This window comes from Carcharodon carcharias, chromosome 12, assembly GCF_017639515.1.
Source record: "Carcharodon carcharias isolate sCarCar2 chromosome 12, sCarCar2.pri, whole genome shotgun sequence".
Lineage (NCBI taxonomy): Eukaryota > Metazoa > Chordata > Chondrichthyes > Lamniformes > Lamnidae > Carcharodon > Carcharodon carcharias.
Window position 1 is genome coordinate 94402887 of NC_054478.1, and position 12537 is coordinate 94415423.

General features: G+C 41.7%; 1 protein-coding gene across 1 annotated transcript in view; it reads right to left on the reverse strand.

The window, feature by feature from the left end:
• zswim2 (zinc finger, SWIM-type containing 2) overlaps positions 1-12537 on the reverse strand; it is a 79282-nt gene that overhangs the window by 42238 nt on the left and 24507 nt on the right. The window contains exons 5-6 of the mRNA XM_041200253.1: positions 10646-10686; positions 3569-3782 (exon numbers count right to left, since the gene is read on the reverse strand). Of these exons, the coding sequence (XP_041056187.1) occupies positions 3569-3782; positions 10646-10686 (255 nt within the window). The remainder of the gene's footprint in view (positions 1-3568; positions 3783-10645; positions 10687-12537) is intronic.

The window sequence follows — 12537 nt, forward strand, 5'->3', positions numbered from 1 at the left end:
AGTATGCAGGTACAGCAAGCAATTAAGAAGGCCAATGGAATGTTATCCTTTATTATGAGAGGAATTGAACATAAAAGTAAGGATGTTATGTTTCAGTTATGCAGGGCATTGGTGAGACCGCATCTTGAATATCGTGTGCAGTTTTGCTCTCCTTATTTAAGGAAGGATCTAAATGCATTGGAGGGGTTCAGAGGAGGTTTACTAGATTGATACTTGGAATGAGTGGGTTGTCTTATGAGGAAAGGCTGGACAGACTGGGCTTGTTTCCACTAGGGTTTAGAAGATTGAGGGGTGATTTGATTGAAGTATACAAGATCCTAAACGGCCTTGACAAGGTGGACGTTGAAAGGATGTTTCCTCTTGTGGATGAGTCCAGAACTAGGGGGCACTGTTTAAAAATTAGGGGTTGGCCTCTTAGCACAGATGAGGGGATTTTTTTTCTTTCAGAGGATTGTGCGACTTTAGAATTCTCTGCTTCAGAAGGTGGTGGAGGCAGGAGCATTGAATATTTTTAAGGCAGAGGTAGATTAATTCCCTTGCCCAACAAGAATCTAAGGTTATTGGGGCTAGATGGGAATGTGAAAATCGAAACACAAGAAGATCGGCCATGATCTTATTGAATGGCGGAGCAGGCTTGAGGGGTTGAATGGTCTACCCTTGTTCCTGTTTTTTATGGTCTTAAGACAGCATTTACAATGCATTTATATTAAACATGCAGAGCAACATACTGGCAGTGACTGCATCGTATACAGCATTGATAGTGACACCATCTGAAAGAGATAGCAATTTACCACTCATGTTTCACATTGCATATTGCGTGCAGCTAATTTTTTAAAATTTTGAATTGAAAACCTTTAAAAGAGCTTTATGGTTGCATACCAACATTAAATGTATAACAGTAGCAAGATTGCTGCTTTCTCAAGTGGTAGAGGAAGTAGAATTTAGATAGCTATTCACTTGCTTTCAAATAAACAATTAAGTGCACCTTGTACATAAATTGCATGAGATTAATCCCTTTCTTTAATGCATTATCAGTGTCTCATGATGACTAATCGTGTGCATAACTATCATGTTGCACATACTCGGGAATAAGAATATTCATCAGTCCGGTGAATTTGAAACATTCAGCACTGACATTTATTTTCAGTGACAAAGTAATCAAATACCAAGCTTTTCTAATATAGGTACATTGTTAACTTGCTTGGCCTAAATAGCCAAGTGGTTATGGTACTGGGTTTGTAACCCCAAGATCAAGAGTTCAAATCTCACAATGGCAAACTATGGAACAATGTGACTTCATCTGAAACAGATGGAAACAGGTTTGTACTTGAAAGAGTATCAAGAGTTCAAATCTCACAATGGCAAACTATGAAACAATGTAGCTTCATCTGAAACAGATGGAAACAGGTTTGTACTCGAAAGAGTTACTGCATTACCTTCGCTTGGCCTAAATGGCCAAGTGGTTATGGTACTGGGTTTATAACCCCAAGATCAAGAGTTCAAATCTCACAATGGCAAACTATGAAACAATGTAACTTCATCTGAAGCAGATGGAAACATGTTTGATTTAAAAAAGATTATCAAGAGTTCAAATCTCACAATGGCAAACTATGAAACAATGTAACTTCATCTGAAACAGATGGAAACGGGTTTGTACTCAAGAGTTACTGCATTACCTTCACTTGGCCTAAATAGCCAAGTGGTTATGGTACTGGGTTTGTAACCCCAAGATCAAGAGTTCAAATCTCACAATGGCTAAAAGAAATGTACAATTTTGGCAGCTGGCTCGTTGGTCTAGCGGTATGATTCTTGCTATGGGATTTGTGGTGAATTATATGCGAGAGCTTCCGGCTTCAATTCCCGGACGAACCCCACCAGCATTTTGAGCTTGGCCTAAATAGCCAAGTGGTTATGGTACTGGGTTTGTAACCCCAAGATCAAGAGTTCAAATCTCACAATGGCAAACTATGAAACAATGTAACTTCATCTGAAACAGATGGAAACAGGTTTACTCAAAAGAGTATCAAGAGTTCACATCTCACAATGGCAAACTATGAAACAATGTAACTTCATCTGAAACAGATGGAAACGCGTTTGTACTCGAAAGAGTTACATGGCGAATGACAGGAAAGTGTACTTAAGGCCAAAGATCAATCAAGAGTTCAAATCTCACAATGGCAAACTATGAAACAATGTAACTTCATCTGAAACAGATGGAAACGTGTTTGTACTCGAAAGAGTTACTGCATTACCTTTGACCAGCAGTCAGCTCATCACAGACCAGCAATCAAACCTACGACTTTCCTTGTTTGGTATGGATTAATTGTTTTGCTAAAAGCCATCTGTGAATTAACTTCTTCGAGTCTCCTATTTATTTTAGAGGTCAATGAAACAAGATTGTGAAGCAGTGTCATAAAATAATAAATTGTAATTCCACTCACCCAACATAACTATAAGGGCCACCACTGGAATATGCAGAAAGGAAAGGGTTTATATATTCATGGGGTAGAATGATCCCCCCATTGGCGGGATGGGGGGGGTTGTGCGGGGACAGGCGCAGACCCAATCAGTGCCCTCAATCGGATCCGCGCCGCCATTTTACATGCACGGGCCAATTAAGGCCCACCCAGTGTGACGTGCTCCCTGTGCGGGCGGTGGGTGGGGGGATTCCCTGAATTGGGAGGGCGCTCTTTTGCACATAGAGGTGCCTCGGGGAGATTAGTTTTAAGTTTTACCAGTTCAATAAAGTGTTGAAAATTTTTTTATGACATGTCCCTTCATGTGAAACTGTCACATGAGCTGGGACATGTGCATTAATTTCAATAAAAATTTTTGAGAAAATTTAAAATCATTCATGAAACCTCATCCTGCCTTTGGATGAGGTTCTATGAAAAATGCGAAGGTCGCCTGGGCTCTTCGCCCGCCCGCCAACCTTAAGGTTGGATGGGCAGCTCCGTTAATTATTTTAATTGTTAGTTAAATGGCCTCAATAGGCCTTTGACAGTTTGGCGGGCACTGAGTCGGCTTTGTGCTCGCCGAACTGAAAATCTAAATGACACACGGTGACGTCAGGACACACACCCGATGTCACCCCGCATCATTTTATGCTTCGGCAAGCGGGCCCAGCCCCCGCTTACCGAGCCAAAGATTCTCCCCATAAAATATTAATCAGCCATTTTTGAATAAACCAAATTGAGAATTTATAAAGTCACATTGAATAAATATACCATTTACTATGATTAGTTATGCTTATTTTAAATTCTGCTGTGCCATGATTGGTGAAGGAGGTAAGCATAGAAGTGATACTTTAACTCTCGTTAACCATAAATAATATTCTTATACACTTTCCCCATGCTGACAGTTCTGTGCATAATATGCAAGTATGCAGCACTCAACATATCTGTCCTCTGGGTTATCACAAATGTCTGAGCTTAAGAAACTGTCAAAATACTTAATTTTCCCCTTGTTGATTAAACAATCTTTTGCAAGCTTATTTTGAACAGTTTATTTTCTTTCTCATTCCGTTTGTCTGTTCAAAAAGGTAATCTGATATTTCTAATAGTCTGACCTGCAATATGTTACAGGTTGTTTCTTTTTCAATAGTTCTTCCTGACAAATTGGGCAGACATCTTCTGGATCAATTTCCTTCTGGCATATAGCTCCAGCCATTTCTTCATCATCTTGCTTTATCTTGCTGGTGGGTGGCTGCACTGTCTGCTCTGTATGAAGACTGTCCAGCAATATTTCAATTTCTCGGTCCACAAGGCCAAGTTGGAAAGAGTCTGAAAGGAGTGGAGACCCAGAAATTACACATTCACTCTAACACTTTTGGAACTACCTTAAATCTACAATTATATTTAAAGCAACATTATATGACTTGTTATATAACAAGTCATACAATGCTGCTTTACCTTTCCATACCTTGTTCATGCAATTATAGCACCAATATTTAGTAAAAGTTATGAATCTTGGATCTTGAAGGCAGGTCATTTGAAAAAGAGCACGGATCTTGCAGGCAGGTCAGTTGAAAAAGAGCGCAGTTAGCGTGGGGGAGGTCATTTGAAAAAGAGTGTGGAGAGCGTGGTGGAGGTCATTTGAAAAAGAGCGCAGATCTTGAAGGCAGGTCAGTTGAAAAAGAGCGTGGGGGAGGTCATTTGAAAAAGAGCGCGGATCTTGAAGGCAGGTCATTTGAAAAAGAGCGCGGAGAGCGTGGGGGAGGTCATTTGAAAAAGAGCGCGGATCTTGAAGGCAGGTCATTTGAAAAAGAGCGCGGAGAGCGTGGGGGAGGTCATTTGAAAAAGAGCGCGGATCTTGAAGGCAGGTCATTTGAAAAAGAGTGTGGAGAGCGTGGGGGAGGTCATTTGAAAAAGAGCGCGGGTCTTGAAGGCGGGTCTTTTGAAAAAGAGCGTGGGGGAGGTCATTTGAAAAAGAGCGCGGATCTTGAAGGCAGGTCAGTTGAAAAAGAGCGCAGAGAGCAAAAATAAAAGGAGGGGAAGCTGAAGAGGAGTGGCCAGTGTGTGAGTGGCCCAGTGAAGGAGTGGAGCTTTGAGGTTTTGGCTCAAGAGGCTTAGGCGAGCAGAGGCTGAGGACGAGCTTGCTCCCAGTGGGTTAGGGCCGGGTAAAGTCCTTTAAGTAAATTAGGAGTAGGTAATGGAGGCAGCTGTTGGGGCAGTCGAGTGCTACGAATGCAGCATGTGGGAAGTCATGGACAGCACAATTGTCCCTGATGACTACACCTGCAAAAGGTGCATCCAGCTGCAGCTCCTGAGAAGCCGAGTTAGGGAACTGGAGCTGGAGCTGGAGCTGGATGAACTTCGGATCATTCGGGAGGCAGAGGCAGTAATAGACAGGAGTTTCAGGAAGACAGTCACCCCTAAAAGTCAGGAGGCAGGCAGCTGGGTGAATGTCAGGAGAGGGAAGTGGAATAGACAGAAAGAGCATAGCATCCCTGTGGCCGTTCCCATCAACAATAGGTATACCGTTTTGGATACTGTTGGTGGGGACGATCTACCAGGGACAAGTTGTAGTGGTCGCGTCTCTGGCACCGAGGCTGGACCCTCAGCTCAGAAAGAAGGGAGGGAAAAGAGGAGAGCAGTAGTGACAGGGGATTCGATAGTTAGGGGGACAGATAGGAGGTTCTGTGGGAGAGATCGAGAATCCCGGATGGTCTGTTGCCTCCCTGGTGCCAGGGTCCACGATATCTCGGATTGAGTTCTCAGTATTTTCAGGAGGGAGGGTGAGCAGCCAGATGTCGTGGTCCATGTAGGGACCAATGACGTAGATAGGAAGGAGGAGGAGGTCCTGCAAAGAGAGTTTAGGGAGTTAGGTGCAAAGTTGAAGGACAGGAACTCCAGGGTTATGATCTCAGGAGTGCTACCCATGCCCCGTGCTAGTGAGGCTAGAAATAGGAGGATAATGCAACTAAATTCGTGGCTAAGGAGATGGTGCAGGAGGGAGGGCTTCATGTTTCTGGACAATTGGGCTCTGTTCCAGGGAAGGTGGGACCTGTTCTGATGGGATGGTTTGCACCTGAACAGGAGGGGGACTAACATCCTTGCGGGTAGGTTTGCTAGTGCTGCTCCGGGGCGTTTAAACTAGATTTGCAGGGGGAGGGGAACCAGAGGTGGAGGAGGATAAAGGTCAAGAGAGGAATGCATGCATAGACATAAATCAAGGGTCTGTACGTGATAGAAATGTTCTCAGGTGCATCTATTTCAATGCGAGGAGTATTGTCGGAAAGGCAGATGAGCTTAGGGTGTGGATTGGCACGTGGGATTACGACATTATTGCTATTAGTGAGACTTTGTTGCAGGAGGGTCAGGACTGGCAGCTCAATGTTCCGGGGTTCCGTTGTTTCAGACATGATAGAGGGGGAGGGATGAAAGGGGGAGGTGTGGCATTACTAGTCAGGGAAAATATCACAGCTGTGCATAAGCAGGACTGCCCGGAGGGCTCGTCTACAGAGGCCATATGGGTGGAGATGAGGAATGGGAAAGGTGTGACCGTATAATAAAGGTGTTCTGTATTATAGACCGCCCAATAGTCAGAGAGAATTGGAGGAGCAAATCTGTAGAGAGATAGCAGACCGATGTGAGAAACAGAAAGTTGTGATAGTAGGAGATTTTAACTTTCCATGTATTGACTGGGACTCCCATACTGTAAAAGGGCTGGATGGCTTGGAGTTTGTCAAATGTGTTCAGGAAAGTTTTCTAAATCAATATATGGAGGTACCAACGAGAGAGAATGCAATACTTGATCTCCTATTAGGGAACCGGTCAGGTCAGGTGACAGAATTATGTGTAGGCAAACATTTTGGGTCCAGTGACCACAATGTCATTAGTTTTAAGCTAATTAAGGATAAGGATAGGTCTGGTCCTTGAGTTGAGATTCTAAATTGGAGAAAGGCCAATTTTGTGGAAATGAGAAAGGATCTAGGAAGATTGGGATAAGTTGTTTTCTGGCAAGGATGTGTTCAGTAAGTGGAAGGCATTCAAAGGCAAAATTTTGAGAGTGCAGAGTTTGCATGTTCCTGTCAGGATTAAAAGCAAAGTTAACAAGCATAGGGAACCTTGGTTTTCAAGGGATATTAGCGATCTGGTTAAGAAGAAGAGAGAGGTGTATAGCAGGTACAGGCAACAAGGAGCAAATGAGGTACTTGTAGAGTATAGAAAATGTAAGAAAATACTAAAAAAGGAAATCAGGAAGGCAAAAAGAAGACATGAGGTTGCTTTGGCAGATAATGTGAAAGTAAACCCGAAGGGTTTCTACAAGTATATTAAGAGTAAAAGGATAGTAAGGGACACAATTGGTCCCCTTGAAGATCAGAGTGGTCGTCTATGTGTGGAGCCTCACGAGATGGGGGAGATCTTAAACAGTTGTTTTGCATCAGTATTTACTCAGGAAACTGGCATAGTGCATAAGGAAGGAAAGGAAACAAGCAGTAGTGTCATGGAACATATAGAGATTAAAGAGGAGGAGGTGCTTGCTGCCTTACAGCGAATAAAGGTAGATAAATCCCCTGGACCTGACATGATATTCCCTCGGACCTTGAGGGAGACTAGTGTAGAAATTGCAGGGGCCCTGGCAGAAATATTTAAAATGTCCATAGCCACGGGTGAGGAGCTGGACGATTGGAGGGTAGCTCATGTTGTTCCATTGTTTAAAAAAGGTTCCAAAAGTAAACCAGGTAATTACAGGCCAGTGAGCCTGAGGTCAGTAGCAGGTAAATTATTGGAAGGTGTTCTGAGAGATCGGATATATCATTATTTGGACAGCCAAGGGCTGATTAAGGATAGTCAGCATGGCTTTGTGTGTAGTAGGTCGTGTTTAACAAACCTTGTAGAGTTTTTCGAGGAAGTTACCAAGAAAGTAGATGAAGGAAAGGCTGTGGATGTTGTCTACATGGACTTTAGTAAGGCCTTTGACAAGGTCCCACATGGGAGGTTAGTTCAGAAGGTTCAGACACTTGGTATCTATGGAGTGGTTGTAAACTGGATTCGAAATTGGCTGCGTGGGAGAAGACAGAGAGTGGTTGTGGATGATTGCTTCTCAGATTGGAGGTCTGTGACTAGTGGTGTGCCTCAGGGATCTGTGCTGGGACCATTGTTGTTTGTTGTCTATATCAATGACTTGGATGATAATGTGGTGAATTGGATCAGCAAGTTTGCTGATGACACTAAGATTGGAGGCGTTGTGGACAGCGAGGAAGGCTTTCAAAGTTTGCAGAGAGATCTGGACCAATTGCAAAAATGGGTCAGAAAATGGCAAATGGAATTTAATGCGGAAAAGTGTGAGGTGTTACATTTTGGAAGGTCAAACCAAGGTAGGACATACACAGTATATGGTAGGGCACTGAGGAGTGCGGAGGAACAAAGGGATCTGGAAGTTCAGATATATAATTCCCTGAAAGTGGCGTCACAGGTAGACAAGGTTGTAAAGAAAGCTTTTGGCATACTGGCCTTCATAAATCAAAGTATTGAGTATGGGAGTTGGTATGTTATGGTGAGGTTGTATAGGACATTGGTGAGGCCAACTTTGGAGTATTGTGTGCAGCTCTGGTCGCCTAACTATAGGAAGGATATCAGTAAGATTGAGAGAGTGCAAAGAAGATTTACTAGAATGTTGCCAGGTCTTAAGGAGTTGAGTTACAGGGAAAGATTAAACAGGTTAGGACTTTATTCCTTGAAGTGTAGAAGAACGAGGGGAGATTTAATAGAAATTTACAAAATTATGAGGGGTATAGACAGAGTAAATGCGAGTAGGCTCTTTCCACTTAGATTAGGAGAGATAAACATGAGAGGACATGGCTTTCGGGTGAAAGGGGAAAGGTTTAGGGGGAACATTATGGGGAACTTCTTCACTCAGTGGTGAGAGTGTGGAATGAGCTACCATCTGACGTGGTAAATGCGGGCTCACTCTTAAGTTTTAAGAATAAATTGGATAGATACATGGATGGGAGAGGTCTGGAGGGTTATGGACTAGGTGCAGGTCAATGGGACTAGCGGAATAATATTTCGGCACAGACTAGAAGGGCAGAATGGCCTGTTTCCTGTGCTGTAGTGTTCTATGGTTCTAATAGGGATTAGCAACAGGAACCCCAGTTGATTTTCCCTTCCTAATTTAAAATCACTGTACTTAGCTGCTCTAGTTTTGATAAGCAGACTCAGCACAACCTGAACTTTATGATCTGTTTCGCTCAGCTGCATATTGCTGCTACCAAATGAACCAGTGGAGGAGCTATTGAAGCATATTTTAAACTCATTTTCATTTGTATTAGTTTTTTTAGTTACACCAAAGGGAAGTCCAAAGAGAATTGACATTTTCAATAAATTAAAGCAAAGCATATTGTAACATTGTGAGAGTCAATTCAGGAGATCATTAAGGAAAAAAACACTGTTGAATTAACTATATAGCTATTAAGTGCAGACACACAGGGAAGAATTTTTACAGTTGGATGGAGGCAGCTTCTGGAGTGTGCTGGGTGGAAGTGCTGGAGATTGGAATCGGGTCAGGACCCTGATGTGATCTTGCCCTCTTGCGTCTTTTCCTATGGAAGGTTGAGAGTCCAGTGGGGAAGAAAGTGAGTGTTGGGAAAGCAGCTGAGGTGATTAAAAATGCCAATTTTACCAAGAATTCCTTTTTTCCAGCGCACAGCTTCCATGCAGTGTCTGCATAGCCAAGTCACTGAGGTAAGTGCACAGTGGGAGAAGCTTCTTCAGTGAAAATGACAAGCTGGGAAAACTTTGATAAGTTATACTTAACAACTCCAGTCCTAGCCATTGACATGCTGGTGTTCAAAGCACTTCTTCTCAGAGAGTGCTCTCACTACTTGACAGATGATTGCCATCTTCTTAGAAGGCACTTTACCTGTTTCACTCACCTTCAGCTGCACTTCCCTGCTACATGCCTTCAACACTGCATGTGAGTGGCTAATGAAGCTCCACCTTACACTTCTGCTGAGGATTAAGAACAGAGGCCACACCACTACCAAAAGCTCTAGCAGCAGCAGGAGCAACACCAGCAGCAGCATCAGTTGCCTTCCCTCAACCACATGCCCCTCCAAAGGATAGATGGAATGGACACTGAGATCCAGCTGGCAGGATGCGAGATTCCCAATACAGAGTCTACAGGCAGAGAGTCAGCTCTCTCAACATGTCTGAGCACCAGTGCCTTAAGAGGCGCAGGTTCTTATGGCAGTAACTGCTGGAACAAGACCTCATTCCCTAAGGAGCAGGTAGGCGCACACTTCCAATGCCATCAAGGTACCTGTCACTGAATCCGTAGGTTGATTATACCCAGCTTTTTATAGCCTGGGGTATAAAAGGGACCTCCCAATGTTCAGTCAAATGAAGACATATATACTGATACATGAACAGTTTCACTGTTGAAAGATTTAGTAATTATTTATCAGCCAGATTTATATTAGATGACCATGATGCACTCTACATGACATTGGATAATACACGATGCAATACGTATGAAAACAATTAAGGTACAGTGTTAAACAAAAGCATTCTGCCAGCATTAGCCACAAGTTAGTATTTTTCCATCATTTGATTACAATGAAAGCTCTGAAGATAAAATTATAGTGCAGAACTCCAAAGCTTTTAAAATAATTTTTGATCATATAAAAGTGAAAAACTATATAATAATCCCTATAAATTTAAATATGTGGGACCTTGCAGTAATGCAAAGGAATCTTATTACTCCCTTGTATGTTCAACTTTTTTTGTTGGTAAAAGTTAATTTCTACAGTATATCACAAGTACATTGTGTCTGCAGACGGCACACTTTTCCTGAGTTATTGCCTTCAAAATGGCCATCAGATGAAGTGCCAGCAAGTTGTAATAATGTGCCCTTTGCTGAAAAGCAAGGAAAGTGATTACAGGGTGCTAGGTCATCAGTGAATGGAAAATATTTGGATGAGAGCAACTATTATAGATGAAATCTATATATAGGTTATCTTAAAATGTAAGAATGTAATTAAAATGAAACATATTAGATTCTTAGACATCCTGGTGAGCTCTATTCATTTCAGTTTGAAAGAGAAGCTTAGACTATTCCATTAAGTACGATTAAACTTTAACGCAAGCAATATACCAAAATCTTCAATTCTATAGCTGAAGAACTGAATTATAAAACTTACATTCATGACCACGTGGTAGCTTGAACTTCTTTAACAAAATCCTGGTTGAAAAGAAAATAAATTAAAATATACCCAAAAGTAGCAAAATGTCAATTTCAAAGTAACCAGGGGCAGAATGTTAAAGCTCTGTTTTCTCAGTTTATCTTATATTTTGAATGGGTTAACTCTTTGCTGGGGAATTATTCAAAGTGCTCATGGCGTCCAAGTACATTGTTCACTTGGCCATTATTCATGTGCATGCCTTAATAGGGAATGTTGGCAGGGTATTTAACAACAGTCGGCAACACTTGCACTCCACGCATGTGTACCAACAGTGATACAGTGATTCATGATTAGCAATAAAGAGAAACCAAGACTGATTTACCTTTCTTTAACCCAGGGTACCAAGAACATACATAACATGCTTCTAACATCTCAGCTGTGATCAGCCAACTCAGCAAAAAATGGAGACTACACTTGGACATAAGAAATAGGAGAAGACCACCAATATGGCTCCTTGAGCCTGCTCCACCATTTAATGTGATCATAGCTGATCTTCTGTCTCAATTGCACTTCTCTGCCCCTTTCTCATATCCCTTGATGCCCTGACAGATCAAAAATCTGTCTTCTCAGCCTTAAATATAGCCAACGATAGAGCATCCACAACTCTTTGGGGTAGGCAATTCCAAAGATTCATGATCCTTTATGTGAAGACATCGTTGGCTAATCTGTTTGGCTGAACTACTCGCTGGATAAGCTTGCAACAGATAAGCAGTATTTTCACATACTTAATGTTGTTTTTATTAACCTACTAATTATATTTTTACAGCTTAAGTTTGTGAAAAGAGAAGCGCAAAGGGAGTACTCAGAATATAAAGTGCTTCCCTTCCATCTAATTGTCATTATGATCTAATTAGTTAAGATATTTGATATGCTACTTGCTTGTGGTATGGAGACCCATTCCAAATTTTCCCTTTCATTAAACAGTGACTCAGATAACATCAGCTATATGACTAATGGTGTCTCTTTGGGAAAGAGCACTGGCTGACATCCTTTCCTTTCCTAAATGCAGATTGGGAGGTGCCTATGCTGGGAAAGTTCAGTACTGGCCAAATACACATCAGTGCTCAATTAGTGCTGAATTTTCCTGGCTCAGACACTTTCCAATTAACATCCAGGAAGGAGAAAAGATGCTGATCAGCCACTTGTGCTGATGACATTTGCTGAGCAGATCCCTGATGTGAGAAACAGGTCCAAAATGGGTGGTAAGAGAAAGCAAAGTATTTTCTACAGAAAGCATTTCCCTCTTCCACACACATTCCTTTGTCTTTAATTATAATGCAAATGTGTGGAATTTATGCAATTCTTCATTGAAATGATTTCATGCAAATATATCATTACTTTTCTGGAGTTACAATGAGAATCGACTGTGCACAATCAGCATGCTAAATTCTCCTAGAATATGAACAATTTTGTGGCTCTCTAAATACTTCAAAAGTAAAACACTAAAATCATTAGAACTAAAAGCAAAAGTATTTACAATTCAATTAAACAAACCCCCAAAGCAATGCCAAAATCTTAGCCAATTCATACTCAGTTAAGATAAAACAAATATTATCGACAGATTTTTTTTACATTAATTGTGAGAAGATGGTAGAACTTATTCACTTTCAACTTTGAGCTGACATGCCTAAAATAGTTGGGCTCTTTTGATTTTCAAAATGTATTTGCATGACTATTATTGTGTTCTGTCCTTTCTTCGCCTTTCAGTGGTTAAACATAACTGCAATTTTCCTTAAAACATCAGTCCCAGTGGGCCAGTCAATGAGAGCTGTGTTCTTCTGAAGATGCACATGGGCCAATCAATCTCCCGTTGTATTGAAGACTATTAAGAGCTACTCTTAACAGTAAAC